This window comes from Candida pseudojiufengensis (genome assembly GCF_024610245.1).
Source record: "Candida pseudojiufengensis strain CBS 10847 chromosome Unknown scaffold5, whole genome shotgun sequence".
Classification (NCBI taxonomy): domain Eukaryota; kingdom Fungi; phylum Ascomycota; class Pichiomycetes; order Serinales; family Debaryomycetaceae; genus Lodderomyces; species Lodderomyces pseudojiufengensis.
Genome location: NW_026261528.1, coordinates 243,316 through 267,286, shown reverse-complemented (window position 1 = coordinate 267,286; position 23,971 = coordinate 243,316). Strand labels below are relative to the sequence as shown.

The 23,971-nt window shown below is 26.5% G+C and overlaps 10 protein-coding genes across 10 annotated transcripts; 5 read left to right on the top strand and 5 right to left on the bottom strand. All coding sequences in view use genetic code 12, as the record gives it.

Moving 5' to 3' along the window:
- Positions 1 to 5: 5 nt before the first annotated feature.
- Positions 6 to 1,868, top strand: KGF55_002423 (uncharacterized protein; the record flags this gene model as incomplete). The annotated part of the gene is made up of 1 exon (XM_051757105.1): positions 6 to 1,868. The coding sequence occupies one exon, from the start codon at positions 6 to 8 to the stop codon at positions 1,866 to 1,868; it is 1,863 nt and encodes a 620-aa protein (XP_051614684.1).
- Positions 1,869 to 2,543: 675 nt separating this feature from the next.
- MTS1 (Mts1p) lies at positions 2,544 to 4,115 on the top strand (the record flags this gene model as incomplete). Its single annotated transcript, XM_051757104.1, has 1 exon — positions 2,544 to 4,115. The coding sequence occupies one exon, from the start codon at positions 2,544 to 2,546 to the stop codon at positions 4,113 to 4,115; it is 1,572 nt and encodes a 523-aa protein (XP_051614683.1).
- A 1,488-nt stretch (positions 4,116 to 5,603) lies between these two features.
- MLS1 (malate synthase) lies at positions 5,604 to 7,259 on the top strand (the record flags this gene model as incomplete). The annotated part of the gene is made up of 1 exon (XM_051757103.1): positions 5,604 to 7,259. One exon carries the CDS (start codon positions 5,604 to 5,606, stop codon positions 7,257 to 7,259), a length of 1,656 nt encoding a protein of 551 aa, XP_051614682.1.
- Positions 7,260 to 8,798: 1,539 nt separating this feature from the next.
- Positions 8,799 to 10,991, top strand: KGF55_002420 (uncharacterized protein; the record flags this gene model as incomplete). The annotated part of the gene is made up of 1 exon (XM_051757102.1): positions 8,799 to 10,991. One exon carries the CDS (start codon positions 8,799 to 8,801, stop codon positions 10,989 to 10,991), a length of 2,193 nt encoding a protein of 730 aa, XP_051614681.1.
- Positions 10,992 to 11,105: 114 nt separating this feature from the next.
- On the bottom strand, positions 11,106 to 14,945 carry PHO81 (Pho81p; the record flags this gene model as incomplete). Its single annotated transcript, XM_051757101.1, has 1 exon — positions 11,106 to 14,945. The coding sequence occupies one exon, from the start codon at positions 14,943 to 14,945 to the stop codon at positions 11,106 to 11,108; it is 3,840 nt and encodes a 1,279-aa protein (XP_051614680.1).
- Positions 14,946 to 15,408: 463 nt separating this feature from the next.
- On the bottom strand, positions 15,409 to 16,059 carry YRB1 (Ran GTPase-binding protein; the record flags this gene model as incomplete). The annotated part of the gene is made up of 1 exon (XM_051757100.1): positions 15,409 to 16,059. The coding sequence occupies one exon, from the start codon at positions 16,057 to 16,059 to the stop codon at positions 15,409 to 15,411; it is 651 nt and encodes a 216-aa protein (XP_051614679.1).
- Positions 16,060 to 16,307: 248 nt separating this feature from the next.
- KGF55_002417 (trans-hexaprenyltranstransferase) lies at positions 16,308 to 17,789 on the bottom strand (the record flags this gene model as incomplete). Its single annotated transcript, XM_051757099.1, has 1 exon — positions 16,308 to 17,789. One exon carries the CDS (start codon positions 17,787 to 17,789, stop codon positions 16,308 to 16,310), a length of 1,482 nt encoding a protein of 493 aa, XP_051614678.1.
- Positions 17,790 to 18,064: 275 nt separating this feature from the next.
- Positions 18,065 to 20,830, bottom strand: NTH1 (alpha,alpha-trehalase NTH1; the record flags this gene model as incomplete). Its single annotated transcript, XM_051757097.1, has 1 exon — positions 18,065 to 20,830. The coding sequence occupies one exon, from the start codon at positions 20,828 to 20,830 to the stop codon at positions 18,065 to 18,067; it is 2,766 nt and encodes a 921-aa protein (XP_051614677.1).
- A 1,358-nt stretch (positions 20,831 to 22,188) lies between these two features.
- MDH1 (malate dehydrogenase) lies at positions 22,189 to 23,202 on the top strand (the record flags this gene model as incomplete). The annotated part of the gene is made up of 1 exon (XM_051757096.1): positions 22,189 to 23,202. The coding sequence occupies one exon, from the start codon at positions 22,189 to 22,191 to the stop codon at positions 23,200 to 23,202; it is 1,014 nt and encodes a 337-aa protein (XP_051614676.1).
- Positions 23,203 to 23,245: 43 nt separating this feature from the next.
- Positions 23,246 to 23,773, bottom strand: KGF55_002414 (uncharacterized protein; the record flags this gene model as incomplete). The annotated part of the gene is made up of 1 exon (XM_051757095.1): positions 23,246 to 23,773. The coding sequence occupies one exon, from the start codon at positions 23,771 to 23,773 to the stop codon at positions 23,246 to 23,248; it is 528 nt and encodes a 175-aa protein (XP_051614675.1).
- Positions 23,774 to 23,971: the final 198 nt, after the last annotated feature.

Sequence of the window (23,971 nt, the reverse complement as noted above, 5' to 3'; positions counted from 1 at the left end):
TCAAAATGACTGAAATGATAAATACAAATGACTATCTTAATAAAAGTTTATTAACTCCAAAAATTACAACCACTTCACCATCTTTAAATTCATTTTCATTAGCAACACCTACTTCTAATTTTAAAAATAAACCAAGACCAATGAGTTTATATACAACTCCTCCATTAGATTTTAATTCATCTGATAATGATGAAATTGATTATGAAGAAGAAGATGAACTTAAGGCAAAGAATTATACCATTGATGATCATAAATCTATTCAAATTTCAAATATTTCTTTTACTCCTCCAAGTTCAATAAATTCAATTAAAGATGATCAATTACAAGAAATTAAACAAAATACTAATAAAGGATCAATATTCTTTACACCAGAAAAATCTAATAAGAATAAATCATCATCCAACAAGAATTACCTACAACCACCTCCTAAAATTGAAAGTTTATCATCGTCATCAACACCGATTGCTTCAAAGGGTTCATTTTCACCATCAAAATTATTTAAAAAATTTTCATTAAAATTAAAGAATTATTCAAATAATAATATAAATTCAGAATCAAAAAGTAATACCCCAATTTCTTCACCAAATTTAAAATCAAAGTCTAAAAATTCAAGTCCTTTTATAACTCAAGAACCCAAAAACTCAAAATCTGCAAATACTCAGACTCAAACTTCTTCAAAACAAAATTCATCATCAACGATTTTTTCAACTCCAAAATTATCTTCACCTTCTTTAAGATATAGTAAAAGTTTGAAGAGATTCAGTAGGCATGAAGGGAAAGAAGAAAAAGATAAATCCGAGGATAAATCTCAAGTTAAAAAGAATGAAAATTTACGTCATTCATCATATTTTCCAAATGATAAAGAATTACTAAAAACTCCAACAAAATCGAATCAACCAAATTTCTCATCTTCACCAGCCAAAGCTTCAAAACTAAATTTAGATTTAGAGCAACCTAAAATTCAAACAAACATAAACTCGAATTCATATATAAACTCATTAGGTAGGAGTTCAAGTATTTCATCTACACCAAGAACTCCCAATACATCAAAATCTACACACACGTTTGAAAAATTTTCAAATTCATCAAATTCTTCACCAAAATTTTCAAAAAATAATTCAAAATTTCCATCACATTCTGAATTTTATAATACATCAACTAAAGATGAAAAATTTAATAATACAGTAATTTCATTTAGTGGATATTCAATAAAAGATTCAGAAACAAATAATAACAACAATAATAATAAATCAAATGCATCAGAATCACCAACTTCAATGAGTTATGATGATACTACTCTAAATTCATTTGAATCTTATTTACCTAATCAAATTTCAAGAAATAAATCACAACATAAACATCATCATCAAGTACAAGAACCACAACATCAACATCATCATCAACAACAGAATTATAAACCAGAATCTAGAAGATCAAGTATACATAAATCAAAAAGAAATTCATACATAGAAAACAATAAAAATAATTCAATATTAAAATTAAAAATTTTATTAGATGATCAATCAATACAATCAGATCAAAAACAACAACAAATAAATCAATTAAATTATATACTGATAAAATTAAATAAAAATAAATTAAAAAATATAAATGAATTAATAAATATAATAATTTTTAAAATTATGAATTTTAATAAAATTTTAAATTTAAATAATTTAAAATTAAGTATCGTGTTTATGAATAAAGATGATAATAAAAAATTAAATCCAATAATTTTAAAAAATTCAGTAGTTGATTATCAACAACAGCAAAATAATAAATCTAGTGAAATATTTTTTAATAATGATGATCTTTTATTAGATTATGTCTTATTGAAAAGTAAATTATATATTAGAGCTCAATTTTGAGAAACAAAGTTGATTTTACATAGACTATAACTCATGTTCATAGCTTTAATAAATAATTTTTTTTTTCATTTGCTGACTTTTAAGGTTTATTTAATTTGAACCCATTGAATTTGACTTTGTCAAAAGTAGAGTAGTACTAGCGATAACTCGATTTAGAAGGTGAAACACAGTCAGGCTTTAGCTGTATATAGCAGGTAAAACACAATTGCGTTTATTAAGTTATATAAATATTGATTTGAAGCAACAAAAGTTTATACAAGGCTGAGCTGATTTGTGTCAAATTTCGATTCAATTCAATTCGAAGTCGTATAAAATCACTATAATTTTTGATTAAGTAAGATAGAACTATATTCTTTTAAACGATTGTGATTCGTTTCATTCAGTAGTTAATCATTCATGTCCTATATATAGAAACAGTCTTGACTGCTAGACTTACCTAATCCATAACATTTCATTCCACACACTGGTTTTGATATCAGTTCAAAATAAATTGATTCTCGAACACGTCGTAAAATTGGCTTTTGTGTATTTTTCTATAAACAATTTTTTTTCAACATTTTCAAAACAATGTTTATAAATCTTTAGAATTTTTTATCAATTGTTTAATCAAGTTTGTTTCTTTTCTTATAAACTCAATTGAATTAAGAATAGATATAAACAATTGACTATATCAAGATGTTACAATCCGAGTCATTCATAAAAACCCCCAAAGCAAAACCACAACCATCAAGAACAAATGAATCAGGAGTATTAACATCAGATTCTCCAACTATTCATAATGCTCCATTACCTGCTGATGGTCCTGGTTCAACATCATTTTCAAATACAATTTTGTTTTCAATTTTAGGATTAGTGCCTGGTTATATTACTTATAAATTAGGATTTGGTTTTAAAGTATGGGTGTTTTTTTTGATTTTATTAGCTATTCCAATATTAATGATTTATTGGACAATAATGTCAACTTTTAGTCCAAGAATTAATGAAAAAGTAAAATATCCAAATAGACCAATTTCATATTATTTAGAATATCATACACCAGAATTAAAATCAAAATATCAAGATTCAAATAATGGAAAAGGTAAAAAAATTCCAATTGAAACTTTTCAAGAATTATATTTTGATGGAAAAGTAAGTTTTAAAGGTGATGCTTTGGACGTTATGGAATATAAACATGATTGGGCAAATTTTCAATTTACTTTAGGATTATTTAGATTTTTTTTAACTGAAATGATTCCTGAAGTTATTTTCCATTCAAAATCTCAAGATGAAGAACAAGTTAGAGATCATTATGATCGTGGTGATGATTTTTATACTTGGTTTTTAGGACCAAGAATGATTTATACTTCTGGAGTTATAAGTGATCCAACAAGAGAAGAAACTTTAGAAGAATTACAAGATAATAAATTAAAAATTATGGCTGAAAAAATTGATTTACAACAGGGGGATTATGTATTAGATATTGGTTGTGGTTGGGGTACTTGGGCTACTTATGCTTCAACTCAATATGGTGCAAATGTAACTGGTTTAACTTTGGGAAAAAATCAAACAAAATGGGGTAATTCATTATTACAAGAATATGGTATATCCCCTGAACAAAGTAGAATTGTTTGTTGTGATTATAGAGATGCTCCAAATTCAACAAAATCAAATGGATTATATGATAAAATTACTTCAGTTGAAATGGCAGAACATGTTGGTATTAGAAAATTAACTTCTTATATGGAATTATGTAAAAATTTATTAGATGATGATGGATTATTTTTTTTACAATATTCTGGATTAAGAAAAAATTGGCAATATGAAGATTTAGAATGGGGATTATTTATGAATAAATATATTTTTCCAGGGGCTGATGCTTCTACTCCATTAAGTTTTGTTGCTTCATGTATGGAATCAGTTGGATTTGAAATTGTAAGTGTTGATAATATTGGAGTTCATTATTCTGCTACTTTATGGAGATGGTATAGAAATTGGATTGGTAATAAAAATAAAGTTGTAAATAAATATGGTATAAAATGGTTTAGAATTTGGGAATTTTTTTTAAGTTCAAGTGTTGTTGCAAGTAGAAATGGTACTGCTACTTGTTATCAATTTGTTTTAAGAAAAAATATTAATAGTTATAGAAGAATTGATTATGTTAATAAACAACAAGGTTTACAAGGTGCTATAAAGGGTAATGGTTTTGAAAATAGTAAATGGGCAAAAGAAGTTTTAAATTTATATGAAGGTGAAATTGATCAAATTTAAATTTGATAATTTTTTGGAGCAAATTGCACATAATAACAAAAACTTGAGATAATTGCATAATGATGATGGACTTTGTTTGTATCATAATATATATATTTGTATTCTAATCAAAAGTAAATTGTTTGAAAACTGTTTCGATATATGCATGTTGAAGAATCACATTTTGCAAATATTGTTCACAGAAAGCACATTTAATGAGCACTAATCTCTTGAAAATAAATCATATCCCAAATAATTCTATGATGCACTCAATCTGTCAAGTGTTTGGCTTTGTTTAGTCCTATACTGAGTTTTTACCCATTGTAGGGTGCTTATTCCAAATAACCAAACTCCAAATCACTAACTCAAAAGCAGTACTAACTTATTAAGTTAAACTTTCAAAAAAGTTTTTCATTCATAACTCTTTCAATTGCAAATCCAGATTTTTTATTTTTCTATTTGCAATTAAAAAAGCAATGAATGATAGAACTTCAAAAAGTTAACAACTGCTTAACATAATGAATAATATCGAGGGTTTTAGTTTGATTTTATCCCCCTATCAAATTTTACATCAACAACAAGTAAATCATTCCTGTAATTTCATAGTTTTATACAATTTTTTTATTAAAAAATGAGTTTAGTTTATACTCCGATAAATGGAAAAGTAATAATAATTCAAGCGGTTATTCTATTCATTATTGCTTGAATTTAAAAGACCGTTATAAAACATTAAAGTCGTGTATAATTGTTCGACATTGAAAAATAAAACAAAAGTAACATGATTCAAAATCTTCTATTTTGTATGCCCTCGGTTGAAAGTAAATTTGAAATTTTCATCATAATACCGACACAGATTTATTATCTAAGTGAATAAGACTCCGATGTTGGCGTATTATTATCGCATACTCTTTTGACTTCGATTTGTTCATTGAAATATATCTTAACACACCACTTGCCATCTAGTTCTTTTCTTTACTGGGCTGATTGAGTCTGATAGAGTATATGGATATCGATAAGGTGTTATAGTTGGTTTTGAGATCTCCATATTAAAAGTCCGTTAATAATTACCCAATCTGAACAGAGTCAAAGTATCATAGCCGCTCCGTTCTATTTTCATCATTTCTCGAGTCAAAAACGTTACTTCCTCTGATGCGAAAATTGAATTTTAGTAGTACAATATCAATAATTTTTTTCTTTGCGTGCGACGGTTTGAAATATTTTTTTTGTTCGGTGTAGTATTAATCTTAGCGTACTGAACTACAGAGAATCCGGGGTAATATTGCATTCTCAATTGGTAGTTACTTAAGTTAGTTTATCACATTCTATTTTCTATTTTCTATTTAATCCTTAATTGTCGAATTAAAGATATAAAAATCAATTGCTTTTCCACGTTATTAACTTTAATTTATTTTTCAACTTAATTTCATTTTTAGATTTTATTTTTGAAACATAGATATATCAATCAATCAATCAATCAATCAAATCAAATTATAGAATAGAGAATAAAATATGTCATCACCATTTCCAACTGTAGCTGAAAAAATTAAGGGAGTTCAAGTTTTAGGACCAATTCCAGATAATGCAAAACATATTTTTACTCAAGAAGCTTTAGCATTTGTTGCTACTTTACATAGAGGTTTTGAATCAAAAAGACAAGAATTATTAAATAATAGAAAAGAAGAACAAAAATTAAGAGATCAAGGTAAATTACCAAATTTTTTACCAGAAACTCAATATATTAGAGATGATAAAACTTGGACTGGTCCTCCTTTAGCTCCAGGTTTAATTGATAGAAGATGTGAAATTACTGGTCCAACTGATAGAAAAATGGTTATTAATGCTTTAAATTCAAATGTTGCTACTTATATGGCTGATTTTGAAGATTCTTTAACTCCTGCTTGGAAAAATTTAGTTGATGGTCAAGTTAATTTATATGATGGTGTTAGAAGAAATTTAAAATTTGAAACAAATGGTAAAAAATATGAATTAAATTTATCAAAGGGAAGACATATTCCAACTTTAATTGTTAGACCAAGAGGCTGGCATTTAACTGAAAAACATGTTTTAGTTGATGGTGTACCAGTTTCAGGTGGTATATTTGATTTTGCTATATATTTTTTTAATAATGCAAAAGAAACTTTAGCAAGAGGTTTTGGTCCTTATTTTTATTTACCAAAAATGGAACATCATTTAGAAGCTAAATTATGGAATGATATTTTTAATTATTCTCAAGATTATATTGGTATGAAAAGAGGTACAATTAGAGGTTCTGTATTAATTGAAACTATTCCTGCAGTTTTCCAAATGGATGAAATTATTTATCAATTAAGAGAACATTCTGCTGGTTTAAATTGTGGTAGATGGGATTATATTTTTTCATATATTAAATGTTTAAGAAATCATCCTGAATTTATTTTACCAGATAGATCTCAAGTTACAATGGCTGCTCCATTCATGTCATCATATGTTAAATTATTAGTTCATACTACTCATAAAAGACAAGTTCATGCATTAGGTGGTATGGCTGCTCAAATTCCAATAAAAGAAGATGAAGAAAGAAATAGAAAAGCCCTTGAAAATGTTACAAAAGATAAATTAAGAGAAGTTACTTTAGGTTGTGATTCTTGTTGGGTTGCTCATCCTGCTTTAGTACCAGTTGTTTTAAAAGTTTTTAATGAACATATGAAAGGTCCAAATCAAATTGATTTACCACCAAAAGAACCTTTTAAACCAATTACTCAAAGAGATTTATTAGCACCTTTCGTACCAGGTGGTGTTATTACTGAAGCTGGTATTAGAGCTAATATTATTATTGGTATATCATATATTGAAGCATGGTTAAGAAATGTTGGTTGTGTACCAATTAATTATTTAATGGAAGATGCAGCAACTGCAGAAGTTTCAAGAACTCAAATTTGGCAATGGGTTACTCATGGTGCCAAAACTAATACAGGAAAATTAATTGATAAAGCTTATGTTAAAAAATTATTAGATGAAGAATATAAAAAATTAACAGAAAATGCAAAACCAGGAAATAAATTTAAACAAGCTTTTGAATATTTTGCACCTGAAGCTCTTGGTGAAAAATATTCTGATTTTGTTACTACTTTAATTTATGATGATGTTACAACTATTGGAAGAGCTATTCCAGGTGAAAAATTATAAATTAAATTGTAATAATTTATTTGTCTGTTTGAAATTATGAAAGAATAAGTTACTGGTAACTTTCTTTCATAAATTTCAGAGAATTAAATCCATCGTATTGTATTGTATAGTTTATAAGATATAGGTTATTATAAATAATAAAAAAACAAAATTTAAATATTCGAACTTGTAGTTATCTGTGAAATAGTTGAGATCGATGAGATAGTATGTATTTGATGTCATTCTCGGTATTTACCGAAATCAATTTTATTGAACGTTTTTAAGGGATCGAAAATATTCTTACAAAAAATTGTTGAATTGAATATATCTATTATTTAATTAGACAATACAATAGTGAGTATCAGTTTAAGTGCCTATCGGCTTAAAGATCTTAGATATTATGGATTCAAATTATTATTTATAGTTGCTGAAATTCCTTGAATTGGAATTCAAAATACATGAAGAGAATTCTTTCAATTGTTAATTCAATTTAATTATGAATCAAAGACTCAATCAACAACCAAATCAATCATACATTAGACTACACTGTTATTAATACAGTTCTTCAAAAACCTAGACTTTCATAAACCTCACACTCAGCTCATTACTTCATTAGAATTTTTTCCACAATATTGGTCATTAGGGGATTCGTCAATTAAAGTTTCTTTTCATTATACCTGTACACCTTAGTGGACAAATTCTTTGAAGCAAGAACACTGATATTATCACAAGTCTACCAATAGATATCAACAAAGGTTTTATCCAATAGCTTAATTAAAAACATTATTGTGATGTCATTTGGAACTTTCAAGCTTAGTATGTGATAATAATATACATGCTTTATCGGGATCTGGTAAAAATTTTGAATTCAGACAACAATTGTTATTGTTATTGTTATCTAAAATCAAATTCTTTACCAATCCAGGCAAAGTATCTATATTGTCACGTACTAAGTTTGAAATTTTTTTTCAATTGATTAATCACAATGATGTTATAAAAGGAATTGATTTTAATCTAAAGTGAGATGTGTTGATAGAAAGTCAAATTGAGTCGAAATTGATGAGAGAATTGTAATGATAAAGAATGACATCATTATAATTTAAGATAGTATTAGTATGAATCTGTTACATTTATAAAATTAAGCTTTAAAATTTTCTTAACCTTTTTGAATACCTTATCCACATTGAACAGTGTTACTTGTGTTTGTTATTAATATTTTACAACCATAGCGTGGTGTAATTTGGGTTGACATATCCATACCCTTGCACTAAAATCGGGCCGATGTTTTTTTGTTACTCTTTTTTGTTAGTAGAATAAAAATTAAGAATTATTTACATAAGAAGAAGAAATTATGATCAACAAGTTTAACCATCATCAATTGATTGTACTAGAGTAACATTAAAACAAAGCTTAACTTAAATTACCAAATTTTTCTTAAATATATCATCACCTAGTGCTATTGCTTATCTTCAATTCAATTTATACATAAAACTTCCTTGAACAAATGTCACTAATATAGAAAGAACAAACAATTGCTGAATAACATTTGAAAAGAATATTATGTTTCATATCTATACTTCTTCAACTAATAATGGAAATAAGAATCAAGAATATAAGGATTATAATAACTCAAAAACAATTCAACAACAGCGACATTCTTCATCACCAAATCCAATATTAAGATCATCAACTACTTCTTTTTCAATTACTTCAATACCAGAACCTGAACAATTATCAACAAAAGATTATTTTTATGAAGAAATATCAACAATTTTAAGAATAAGTGATTCACAAGAATGTAATGAAAATTTTTCAATTTTTATAAAATGTATTATTGATAATATTTATATAAATAATAATGATATAACTCCTACATATCAAGATTTATCAATTATATCATTAAAATTATTAACTTCAAATTTATTTGTTAAAAATTATAAATTTTGTATTGCTAAAATTCTAGCATTTTTAGCAACTTTTACTACAGTTACTAAGTACAGATTGGAAAATGAAATCAGTCAAAATGATGAAACTAGCGAAGATTATAATTATGTTGAAGTTAGTGAACAAATTGGTTATGAAAGTGAATGTTTAAAAGAATTTTTATGTATTACTTTACTACTACTATTAAAATTAAAGAATACTTCTAATGAAATTGATAATAACACAAATGATGATCTAGCTAGTGATGTACTGAGTAATGCATCATCAAATACTTCAGAAGCTATTGAATTAATAAATGTTGATGAAGTATTTAAAACTTTACAACAATCAAGATTTATATCAATTATTTCACAATTTATAAATATTCAAATTAAAGCAGTATCACAAAATAAATCTTCATTTGTTATATTAAAATTTAGTTGTGATATTATATTTGAATATTTATTTTATTTTGAATATTTATCATCAAAAGAATTTATTGATTTAACTTTTAATAATAATGAAATTATAACTACTATAATAAAAGATTTATTATCATCAGAAAATTTTAATAATTATACTGTAACTAGTATTAATGGAGATGATGATGATGGATATGATAATGATAATAATAATGATTTTAATGAAAGTAAATTAGTAGCTTATGAAGAATTGAAATTATTATTACTTATAAATGAACAATATTTAATGATATCATATAAATTAGAAGAAAATAATAAAAATCAAGTGTTTGAAGAATTAATACATAATGATGATAAAAATCACAAATCAAATGTATCAAATATTGTTGGATTTATAAATTTACTAATATATCATTTAAATCGAGAAGAAAGTAAAATTATAAAATTATTAATTTTGAAATTTTTATATCTTGTTTTCACAACATCATATACTTCAAAGTTAATTTATAAAAATGATTTAAAAATTTTATTGGATATTTTTTTAAGAGAATTAGATAATTTAGATAATAATGAATTAAATTTAATTTCAACTTATTTAAGAGTTTTGCATCCAATTTTATTATATTCAGAATTAAGTGAATGTAATAATTATAAAAATCAAGAAATTTTAAATGTTTTAAGTAATACTATTATTAATGTAAATAAAGATAATAATAATGAAAGTCAAACTATTTCAAATTTAGCTTCAAAATGTATGAATGTTAAATGGTTAAAAAAATCAATTAGAAAGAAAAATGGTTCACTTCCAAATGAATCAACTAATGAATCATTAAGTTCTCTGGAAGAACTTTCAAATTCAACTACGGAAACATTAAAAAGTTTTACAAGAATCGCATCAGTTCGATCATCTTCAAGAAGTGATTATCATAAACATACAACTGTACATAATCAATTAGAACGTAAAAATAGTGAAAAATTGTTATCTCGAAAATCCACCAAATCACATACACATAACAAGAAGAATTCATTATTTATGGAGAATAATAATAATGTATTTTTAAATCAATTTTCAAAACAAATCGATCTAGAAGAAGATGAAAATGATGATGATGAAGATGATAATAATGATCCCAAACAAGAATCACCACCAAATGAAGAAGATTCAAATATCTTGGATTTACCAAATGAATATTTAATTCAAAAACCATTACCAAAATTACCAATATCAGAAAAAAGAAAACAACAAATATACATGAATAATGGAAATGATTATAATAATCTGAATGGAATTTCATCAACAAGAAATTCAAGTTCAAGTTCTTTAAATTCAATAAATTCTTTAAAACAAAAAGCAATGAGAAAAAAAGCTCCTCCTCCACCTCCACCTCCTCCAAGACGTCGTAAATAGTAACAGTAAGTATACTTATATAATTATTAATTAATAATATGAAACGATTTATGAGTGAATAAAGTGTTTATTAATATTTAATCCATTAGTCTAAAACAAATTATTGTCTTCACCTCACATAGTGATATCTTCTTTAAAACTTAATACATCATCAAATCTTAAACCATTAATTTCAGTTTTTGTATAACTATGTAATTCTTTTTTTAATTTTTCTTCTTCATCTTCTTCTTCTTCATCTTCATTTTCTAAATTATCATTTTCAATATTATCATTACCACCACCATTATTATTATATAAATGAGAATTACTATAACTATCTAATAAATCACTTGATGCAACTAAAATTAAACCTCTTGATCTAATTAAAGGAATTAATTTTGGAACTAAATTTAATAAATGAATTGATGTAATTAAACCAAATAAATTATTACTTATTGTAAAATTAACAGCTTCTTTTATTGATCTAATTATTAATTCTTGATAATTATTTAAAGAAGTTGTTATATTTTCATTATTTGTATTGGTATCATCATCATTACTTTGATGGTCTTCATTTTCTATTAATAATCCATTAGTTGATCTTTGTTCAAATTTTTTTAACTTATTATTAAATGTAATACCATTCATAATTAAAAAAACAGGAAAATTAGGTTGTTTCCAATTTAAAATTTTACAAATTAAAGAATTTGATGATAAAAAAATTATTGATCTTGAATTTTTTGAAATTTTAGATTTTGTTTTTATATGATTAAAAACATCATTTAATGTAAAATCAATAAAATTATTTAAATTTTTTGATATATTATTTATAAATGGTAATTTCTCAAGTTCATAAAATGATGGGAAAATTAATTCTAAATTTAAATTTATATCTGGACTTAAAATATCTAATACAATATCTAATGGTAAATAAATAATTCTTAATAATTTTTTTATTAAATCAATATCTTTTACTGTCATTCTTGATAAATCATGTATTACTTTTGAATAATCAAATAAATCATCTGTTATTGATGTTAATTGTTGTAATGATAAATTTGGTAAATACAAATCAATATTTGCAGTAATTGCAATTGACCAATGAGGACAAACTACTGGTGTTCCATCATTTAATAAACAAACTTTAATTCTTAAATATTCACCAGATAATGAAGTTGCTGTTACTATAGATGAACTAGATGCTATATCTGATTGTGCTGGTGGTTGTTGCTGTTGTTGTTGTTGCAGTTGTTGATGACTTAAAACATTTGTTGCATTAATAGCAGCATTAGCATTTGGTGATAAAAAGTTGTTTGGTGATAAACCTCCTGCAGCATTTAATTTTAATGTTTGTTTATTTTTAACAAAACTTGTTGATGATTTCCAATATGTATCAAATTTTGAAGTTTCTAATAAAGTACCTGAAAATGGGAAAATAATTTGATAATTAAATTTCAATTGTCCAATATTTCTTAATCTTAAATCAAATAATGGTAATTCAATTGAACTAATTTCAGGTGAAGTTTTATCAATATGTTGAAATGATAAAGCTGTAGTTTTAGCAATTAATCTTGTACCAAATTTTGGAAAAATTTCAAAATCAATACGAAATTCATTTAATGAATCAACATCAGTTTGAAAAACACATTTATTATTACTACTTTTTTCTTCTAATGGTAATAATATATTTCTTGGTACAATATCTGATATATTTGAAGTTAATGTGATTCTACCAGGTTTTAAATCAGTGGTAGAATTAAATAAATTAATAAATAATTGATCATCTTGTGGGAAAATTAATTCAATAAGTACTTTTTGTTCCAAAAAATTATGACCATAACGACGTAATGGTAAAATTGGTGGTGGTAATTGTAAATCTGGAATATTATCAACATTATTTTTATCAACCGATCCTCCATCTGAATCATCATCATCTCCAATTGTATCTAGTATGGCCATTGAATTTCCAGTATCTAAATTAACTCCATCCACTAAATTTTGCTTCTCCTGATCAAAATTTTTCTGATGATAGCTTAAAAGTTCATTAATTACGCCAATATGACCTTCAACAACACAATAATATAATACATTATATCCATCTTCATCAACAATGTCCAATTTTGCACCGAATTTAACTAATTCTTGAGTTGTATTTACATGACCTTCAGCTGCAGCATAAAATATTGGTGTCCATTTATTAAATCCATCTGTCTGATTAATCTCAGCTCCGTATTGAATTAATAATTTGATTAATTTATAATGACCAGCTCTTGAAACCACATGTAATGGTAACAAACCTTCGACATCTTGTTGATTAACCAATGTTTTGACTAATTCGGTTGAAGGTTCATTTGAAAGTAAGTATTCTAAAGTTTTATAATCACCAAATTTACATGCATAATTAATAGGTAAATATTGTAAAATTTCTTTGTTTGTTCTTGGGAACGGATTTGCTCCAAATTGTACCAATCTCTTGATGATATGTAAATGACCATGCTTAATCGCTAGAAGTAGTGGTGACATAGATTCATTATCAACTTCATCTATATGATCTTTTGGAAATGATTCAATTATAATATCCAATAAATCACCTCTATTATTTTGTGCTGCATAATGTAAACAATTTCTACCATTAAAATCTTTACGTATCAATAATGCTTTTATTTCATCTTGTGATAAATTCTTCATAATATATTCAACAATGAATGTCCTTGAATGATTTATCGAATCGTTTGAGCTTATAACTTTCACTCCATTATTTATGACAACATGACTCTCATGGTTTGAAGCTGGTGGTATGAAACAACATTCATGTAAAACGGTCTTATTGTTATTAAAATCATCATTAACAAAAGTAAAATTAATATCAAAGTTAATGGAATTCAAAAATGACTCAAGAAATGAATCTGAAATTTTCAAATTGGCTATTGATAACAAAAATATTTTTGATACTTTATATTTAACTTCCGGATTGAATTTTTCATTCGGTGATTTTGGTGATCCATTAACTTTATCAATCCATCTAGCTAGTAATGACAAATCTGGATCTTTGATTGTAGCAACATTGACAAAACTTGAGTATAGTTCATCAACCTCACTGTTGTTTAATTGAATGTTTGATATCGATGATTGTCTGATGAAAAGTGGTTGTTGCAGTTGCTGCAGTTGATCTGGACTGGTGATTATTTGTGAATCGTTGCTACCTACATTCGGATCATTGATAGGGGTTCCATTATGTGCTAAACTGCTATAATTATTTAAACATGAATAATCTCCATCCATTATACTTTCAATATCAAATAATGATTGTGTCACCAAATCACTCAATTCATTAATTTCATTTTTATGAAATACGGGCTGAACACTAACTGCTGTACTTATAAACAACTCCTTTGTGTGTGACTTTGATCTTTTATCCCATTTTTTCACTACTTTAGAAAATCCAGTTTCATTTAACTCTATGAATTGTTGTAACCTTATTAAATCTTGATGAATCTTTTTAAAATTTTGATATAAGTTTAAAAATGAAATGGAATTTTTAAAATTTGAGTTAATTGAAGAATCAATGACGTTAGAATTTTGTTTTTGTCCATTGTTATTATTCAAATGATGTTGATTTAAATATTCATAAGATTTGGTGAAAAGTTCATTTCTTTTCAATACTAATAAATTTAAATTGATAGATAAATTAGCTTGTTTTTCTAAATAGAAAGAGTTGACTTTATCTAATTCTCTTTCAACTCTGAAGAAGAAAGTAGCTTTATTCTCTTTTAAAGATTGTTGTATTTCTGAATTTAGAACTTCTCCATTTGTAGTTGTGCTTGTTGAGGATAAACTTATTGAACTATGATTACTATGATTTGCTGGTAATGCTAATTGTTTTATCAACTTCTTTAATGCCTTGTAATCTATGAAATGACCTGAATACTCTGGTAATTCTAATTGTCTTGATGCAAGATATTTCCCATATTTCATTTCGATCTAGTAAAAATTTAATTAAAGGAAACAATTATTTAATGGTAAATTAATAATATATTGGAACGATCACTAGCTTTTCACTTTCAATTAATCATTATCATTAAAATGATGGATTCAATTTGAAAATATTTTGGTTGTAAAATTATATTAGATTTGTTGCAGGAAACATAATATTATTATTTTTATTGTGATAGAGGTTATCAACACGTGCGATAGAAAACATGCGTTACAACACGAGATCGAGGTAAAAACACGTTCTTTTTGTCGAAAAGCTTGAGTCAAATTAGCCCCAATCTCGGTCCAGAACGCTGAGACCACACAGAAGTTGCACATATTTCAATTTTTACAATTTTGAAACATGTGTGAAAAACTTGAATAACTCAACCATAGACAATAATTTTATCATCAATGCAAAAGAAAAATTAGTCATTTCATCTATTTACTTTTAAATACAATTCAATTAATCCTTTTTAGCATTATCTTTTTTAGCTTCATCGAAATGTTCTTTAAACAAATCAGCATTTTCTTTATTACCAAATCTTATAGCTAAAGTTTGAGCTTCAGGTTCACCTTCAGAAACATCAGCAGTAACATTATAAACCCAAGATCTATCACTTCCAATATTTGGTTTTAATTCATAATCAGAATTAATTAAATGATTTGCACAAATTTTTAATGTTTTATCTCTTCTCATTAAAATTCTTGTTTTACCAGTTGTTTTATGTTTTAAAAACTTGACATCTCCTGTACCTCTTTCTTTCCATTCCTTGGAGTCACCATGAAATCTAAATAATTTAGCTCTAACTTTATATATAACTTCTTCATCTTCTTCATTTGTTTTAACATCTACTTTTTTATCTAATTGTATAACTGGTGTAAATTCTACATCAGCTTCTTCTTCTTCGGCTTTATCATCATCATCATTTTCTTTATCTTTTGTTGAAGATTCTTCTTCTTTTTTTGTATCTTTGGATTCATCTTCCTTTTTGGCTACTTCATCTTCTGGTTTTTTTTCTTTTTTGGCACCAAACATTGAGAATACATTTGAAGTTGGTGGTTTGGGGGTTGATGATTCCTCTGTAGTGGTTGGTTTGGTATCTTCCGCTGACATTGTATATTCTATTTATGTGATTTGTTGATAGATTGTTAAAGGTGTGTGATTTTTTGATGATAAAATCAATCTAGTAAGATCTTTTCTACAAAAGTTTTTTTTCTCTCGATCACGTCACAAGAGTATTAATTTACTTATTTAATGATAATCGATTACAACATAATGTTACAAGTTATTCTCTCTATCCATGTATATTTATACTTTATATGCTTTTAAATTAATTCTATTTACATATTATGCCAGATAAATTATTTGGATCTGGTTAAGATCGAGTTTGTCAACAATTCCAAAGAGCTTCTAGCATCAGATTCAGGTAATGCTCTTAAATTAGCTAAAGCAGCCATACAATATTCATTTGCCATTTCTTTAGTCTTTTCTAATCCATCATATTTTTGTACTGCTTTTCTTGCAATTTCAACATCACCAGGTTCTTTAAATTTTCTAGCAATTAAATCTCCCAATTTAGGTTCTTGTTTCCATGCAAATAAAACTGGAGCAGTTGCTAAACCTAATTTTAAATCTGCTTGACTTGGTTTCCCAAATGCTGAATTTGATGATGTATAATCTAACATATCATCCACTATTTGAAAACATAATCCTAAATTTCTACCAAATTGATAACAATTTTCTATAATCGGTTCATTAGCTCCACTTAATACTGCTGCTGCTCTACAAGATTTTGACATTAATGATGCAGTTTTTAAATATGTCTTATGTAAATAATATTCAAATGCTGCTTGTACATTTGTTTCATGATCTACAATATCTTGTTCATTCACAGCATATTCATGTTTTTCAGTTGGTACTTTACCAGTTGCTTCTGGAATATTTTTAATTTGTCCATCATTATCAATAGTATTATCTTTTTCACTTAGCACAGTATTTTTCAATTGCATAAATTCTCCTTCTACTAAATTCGCTATTGTCGTACTTAATAATTCAATAACTTCTGGATTTCTTAATCTAGCAATTGCAACTGATGCTCTTCCTAATAAAAAATCTCCTGCTAATACTGCCATTTTATTAGTGAATGCTATATTACCACTTGGTCTACCTCGTCTTGAATCACTTAAATCTATAACATCATCATGTAATAAACTAGCAGTATGTATCATTTCCACAATTTCTGCTAATCTTCTTTGTTTTGGTAATATACCATTTAATTTATCCATTTCAGGTAGTTTGTCCATTGGTTTACTTAAAGGATCCAAAATAATTCGAGGATTAATTCCATGTAATATATTTAATGGACTTAAACTATCATCTACACTATTTCCTGCAATATATTCTTGTCCAGGTTTTGGAGTACCATTTATATGTTCTTGTTCAGTAACATCATATTCATCAATTTTAATTCTATTTCTTTCCAGTCTTGGAATTTTCAGTAATGCTTTACTCAATATTAATACAATTAAAGGTCGAACATTTTTACCTTCAGCTTCAAAGTAATATGAACTAACTCTATTTAGTGTTGGATGTCCTGAACCTATTAGATTTGCAATCGATTTTGCTAAATTAGACATTTCATGACTTACAATAGAAAATGGATCTTGAAATTTTGGTGATGATGTACTTGATTGAGGTGAGACAAGTTTTTCAGCTGTTTCAACTGCGGTTTGGAATGATGAATTGGTTGAATATTGAAGTATTGTGTGTAATTGAAATGATGCTAGTGAAGTTGATGAAGGTCTTAGTATTTGTCGCTGCTTAGCGACTATTCTTCTTAGCATTGCTGGGATAATTCAAGTTTTGGTATTCTATAATCAATGTGTTGAAGTTGGAATTTGTAGTTTGCAATTCATACAATTGGACTCAAAAATCTGGTTGCTAACTCGATGGTGATTTTTTCATATCGTACTTAAATTTTGTTTTACATTTTTTCGTGGAAAATAGAATGCTACAACGGAGATAGCGAGAATTTTAACAGTCGATTACCGAATGCATAATTACGTTTTCATTACGATATGTATTCATCATCAACCTATATAAGTCTATACTACGTGATTCATTGATAACTTCTTCTTTGAGTTGGATGCATATTTCTAAAAAATACATCTGGTGGAGTTAATGTACCCAAAGCTCTTTGAGCATAAAGATCTAAAAATGTTAAACCAAATAAATATGATGCATTAACCCATCCAAAACCTTCAGTTGCAACACCTTTGAAATCTAAACCTTGATTACCATATTCAGCATCTACTCTATGTGGAACTGCTCCCTTTGTGACATTATATTTTTCAACAACAACACCATTATAATCAACAAATGATTTTGTCATCATGAATAACCATCTATAAGCTAATCTTCTTGCAATTCCATCATATCCATAATTAGTTAAACCAATCCATGCTAAAATTTGTTGAGGTGCCCAACCAAATGGGAAATCCCATTGACGGGAAGGTCTTGATAATCCTACTTCACCTCTTGATTTTAAAGTACCTGCAACTAATCCACCATGTTCTTCAAGTTTAGGGATAGAATTGTCAATTAATTTAGCAGCTTGTTCAGTTGATGCTAATTTTGAATATAATGGCCAAAACGTTGTAGCTGATTCATAATCTTCTTGTTTTTCATCATGAACGTTATAATCATAATACATTGAATCTTTTTCATTCCATAAATATTTGTTTACATTTGCTTTTCTTTCAGTGGCTCTCTTGAGCCATATATCAGATGAATAAGATTCTCCATTCTTACCTTCTAATCTATCGTTGAAAAAAGTTGTAATGATGAATGCAATATCATTTTCATATTTATATAATAATGAATTTAAATCAACAGTTGCCAACCAAGCACATTTACCTTCTAATCTATATGAAGTATCATGGCCGGATTCTCTAACTGCTCTATCATGAAGGAAATAATTATCCAAATCTGGTTCTATGATTTCTCCATTATTATATTTTTCAATAAATTCTTCTTGAGTAATACCATATTTATCGACATATTCTTTTAAAACTGCAGTGAAATGTGATGCTTCAGTTTCTGGTGGAATTCCTTTACCTTCTGGATAATAACATGATAACCCTGTTTTTTTATCTAATCTAGGTGGACAACACCAAACTGTTTCATATTCCTTGATTGCAGCTAAAGTTGCTCTTTTCAAAAAATCAAGTAAATCATTCATTTCTTCAGGTATAACTTCCATACTTTTGTTAAAAATTCTTAATGCCATATCTGTTAAAAATGGTGGTTGTGATCTACCCAAATAATATGATCTATTTGCATTCAATATTTTACCATAATGATCAATTTCATAAATGAAATTTTCAGCCATACCTCTTGCATATTCTAAATGGTCCAAATTTTTATTTGGAGAAACATCTGTTAATAAACCTAAAGTTTCCATATAAGAATCCCAACCATATAATTCATTAAATCTTCCACCTGGAACAACATAAGGCCAACTGATTAAATTGTCTGGGTTTTTTGGGTCAACTCTTGAAGCTAAGGATAATAAACCTGGTTTTTTATTAATAGATTTTATATAATCAGCATCTATTTTTTTGGGTAAATATTGAACATCTAAATGAATATCATCCCTACTGTTTTTTATCTTCATAAAAAAGTCATATTGATCTTTTCTATTGTAAGGTACGTATATTCTATGGCTTTCTTGATCTTCATGTTTCACTCCATTTTCATCAACCCAAGTTTCTTTGATTTTGGTATCTTTGGACATTTCAACAATATTTTCACTAGTTACTTGTCTACTTAAATTTTTCCAAAATGATGTTGAAATTAATCTTTTCATTCTATTAACAGGGTTTTCATTCAATCTAGCTTCATCCAATACAATTTGTCTTCTTCCAAATCTACTAGCAATTGTTAATTCTTGTAATAAATTACTTAACATATAAGTTCCTCTAACAGATGCTGACTTATACCCATTTGAATTTGCCGTACCTAATCTTAAAACTTTTGGTCCGGTATCTTCAATCGTGATCTGACAATTATTATCAGTATCTTCACTTTCTAATAACTCTTTTAAAGTTTCTTGAACATCACTAATATAATATTTCTTAGGTCGAATAATAGTATCATCCAATGAAGCTCTTCTATAATGTAATTTATTACTTTGTATTGGAGTTACTGCTTGAGATTCATCTTCATATAATGGAACAATAGATGGTTTTTTCAAAGCTTGTTCAGTATTTTGTCTAATAAATCTTCTTTCATTTTCTGAACTCAATGATTCATGAGAAAGATTTATTTTCGAGAATTGATCATTGTTAATGGGTTTGGGTATAATTTCATTATTATTTGTAGGATGGACTTCATTTGGTGATTCATCATCTTCTTCATGCTCGTCTTTATCTTTACCAATATTTAAATTAAAATTGACTTTACCAGGGGTAGGTTGTGGTAAAGTATTTGATGAAGAAGTTGATGTCGAAGTTGCAGAAGGAGTTGGTGATTTAGATCCACTAGAACTTGGAGGTTCAGATTGTTCTTTAATTGTATCACTTATGGGATGTTGTTCATTTAATTTTTTCAAAAAATCATGTTTTGTAGTTTGAGATTCAAAAGTACTAAATGTACGTACTCTTGATAATGGACTATCTTTTCCAAAAGTTTTCTTTTTATGATCTCCATAATATTTTTCTGCTAAAGCATAAGGATCTTCTTCATTTGAATTAATACTTGATCTTCTTCTTGAATTTGGTGATTTTAAATTTGCATCAATAGATGATGGTGAAGATAATGATGAAGTTTTCGGTGATTTAGGAGATATTGGTGATGTAGGAGATGTCGGATCTAGATGAGACATGTTTGAGTTGGTTGTTTATGTATATGATACTATTTGCAATTCTATATTAATCTTTGTTAAAAGTGTATGATGGATGTATATAAGTCTATGATGAGTTAATCAACTAATAAAGAAAATGGACTATTATGTGATACGTTATAAAAAATTTAATATGATGATTGACTAACAATTCTTGTATGAAAATAAGTTTATCATAAATTGTATAATAGGTGTATAACTTATCAAATCAATCTATCTTGAAAATTTAAATTTGATGAATTAGATTGGTAACATTCAATAATTTTAAGTGAATAAAATTTGAATGATTATTTGATAAAAGAAATTTAAAGATAGTAAGATTATTATTTTTAGTGTAAGATAATTTAAACTACGATGAATTATTTCTTAGATCAAAATTAAAGTGTGACATCATTACTATTAATCGATGTATCATTTTAGGAGATTAATGTAGCAATTATTGCGGAGTAAAAATTTAGTTTATCGGTCAAAATTATTTTTTTTCAGTCGATCACTGCTCGAATAGAGTATTAATTTTCTCGACCTAATTAATTTGTTAACTAAATTCTAAAATCGAATATTTAAATAATAATTAAGCTTATTTGAACCAACAATTTAGGCTAAAATAAGTACATATGTAATGTTCTGTTTTGAATATTGACTAGAAATCTTAAATCTCTATCTAAGATCGATTTTTCACCTAGATTTGTTTAATATTTGCTTCTAAACTTCAGAAAATTTAATCAGTTATTGAAAAAATTACTTCAATCAGCTTCAGAAGTAAAAGTCTCAATAAGATCATTAGCCACATGTTTGATAAATGGTCAAATTTTTAAGTAGAAGTCTTTTCACACGCAATTGACGATAGTAAGATCATTAAAGATCAAGATAGATGTATGGGACTACGAAGCTTGTTCGAGAAATTGATTACTTTAACTTTGACTTTAAACCTTTTACAAGTGCGATTAAAGCTCGACTAAAGTCTCATTTAATAATTGTACTGTTGAATATTGATAAATGTTATTGCAAAATCCTGAATCTATTTCATGAGTTTAATCTCGGAACTTCATTTGCGCATTCCGGTTGACCACGGGATGCGTAATTCTCGATTTAAAAACTTTAGTTAGTTTTCTTTGAAAAATTATGTGGGGTCCTCACGCACATGCATACTGTTCTACATTATTTAATATATAAATACAGAATAATATCCCTCACTCCTTTTTCGTCCAATTATAAATTTTTCAAAATTTTTTAAATCAAATCATTCAATCCAATTCTAAATTCAATTCAGGTCAATTGAACTTTTATCTATTTTGAATCATTATATACATATATTACATACATTAATAAATAAATAAAAAATGGTTAAAGTAGCAGTTTTAGGAGCAGCTGGTGGTATTGGTCAACCATTATCATTATTAGTTAAATTAAATCCAATTGTTGATGAATTAGCTTTATTTGATGTTGTTAATGTACCAGGTGTTGGAGCAGATTTAGGACATATTAATTCAAATTCAACAACTCAATCATTTTTACCAGAATCAAAAGAAGATAAAACTGCTTTAGCAAATGCTTTAAAAGGTTCAGATATTGTTATTATTCCAGCTGGTGTACCAAGAAAACCAGGTATGACAAGAGATGATTTATTTAATATTAATGCATCAATTTGTCAAGGTTTAGCTGAAGGTATTGCAAAAAATAGTCCAAAAGCTTTTGTTTTAGTTATTTCTAATCCTGTTAATTCAACTGTTCCAATTTTTGCTGAAACTTTTAAAAAAGCGGGAACATTTGATCCAAAAAGATTATTTGGTGTAACTACTTTAGATATTGTAAGAGCAAATACTTTTATTTCACAATTATTTCCAAAAGAAACTAAACCTGGTGATTTTAATGTTAATGTTGTTGGAGGTCATTCAGGTGAAACTATTGTTCCATTATATTCAATTGGTAAAACTAAGAAATATTATGATGAATTAAATGAAGATCAAAAGAAAGCTTTAATTCATAGAGTTCAATTTGGTGGTGATGAAGTTGTTCAAGCTAAAAATGGTGCTGGATCAGCTACATTATCAATGGCTTATGCAGGTTATAAATTAGCTGAATCAATTTTAAAAGCTGTTAATGGAGAATCAAATATTATTGAATGTACTTTTTTAAATTTAGATTCATCAATTAAAGGAGCTAATGAAGCTAAAAAATTAGTTAAAGATTTAGATTTCTTTTCATTACCTGTTGTATTAGGTAAAAATGGTATTGAAGAAGTTAAATATGAAATTTTAAATGAAGTTAATGATGATGAAAAGAAATTATTAGAAGTAGCTATTGAACAATTATCCAAAAATGTTGAAAAAGGTGTAGCTTTTGCAACTAAATAAATGATAAGTATATAGTTTTAAGCTTTATCAAAAAAAAAAAAGTTTAAGAATCTAATTCATTTGAATTAAAAATTGATTTAATTGTAGGATATTTTGTAATAAAATCTCGAAATCTTATATCAATTTCTTCACTCATATCTGTTGAATCCACCAAAATTGAATTATTTGCTTTATCATCATGAGTTAAATTTTCAATTAATCCAGGAATATTTAACATTAAATAAGCTAATTGTTCATTTGAAATATTAAATGAATTATTTAATTTAAATTCTTTATCAATAATCGTAATTAATTTTTTCAAAATTTTTATATTTGTTTCAATTGAATCAATTAAATATGATAATATAATACGTTTTGAAGGTTTTAATATTATCATTTGTAAAAAATTGAAAATGTTAAAATTTGGTTTATTTGTTAATATCAACATTATAATTTGATCATCTTTTAATGAATTTATGAATTTGTTAAACTCCATTTGCATTGATTTGATATCTGTAGCAGGATTTATTGTTATTTCAATAAATACAATATATAACCAATCAATAATTTTGGTGGATATGGTCTTGATCATTTTCCTGTTGTGAAATTTGAATGTACTTCAAAATTGGTTGCAAAAAAAAATAGAATAAATAAAATTCTTTAAATTTCATATCAACCATTGTAAATTCTTCAAAATAAGATAAACGACATTCGTCACAAGTAGAATCTCTGATATCAATTAAGCAATAGATAATTTAATCACTCGACTATCTTAGATAGCTTGAGGATA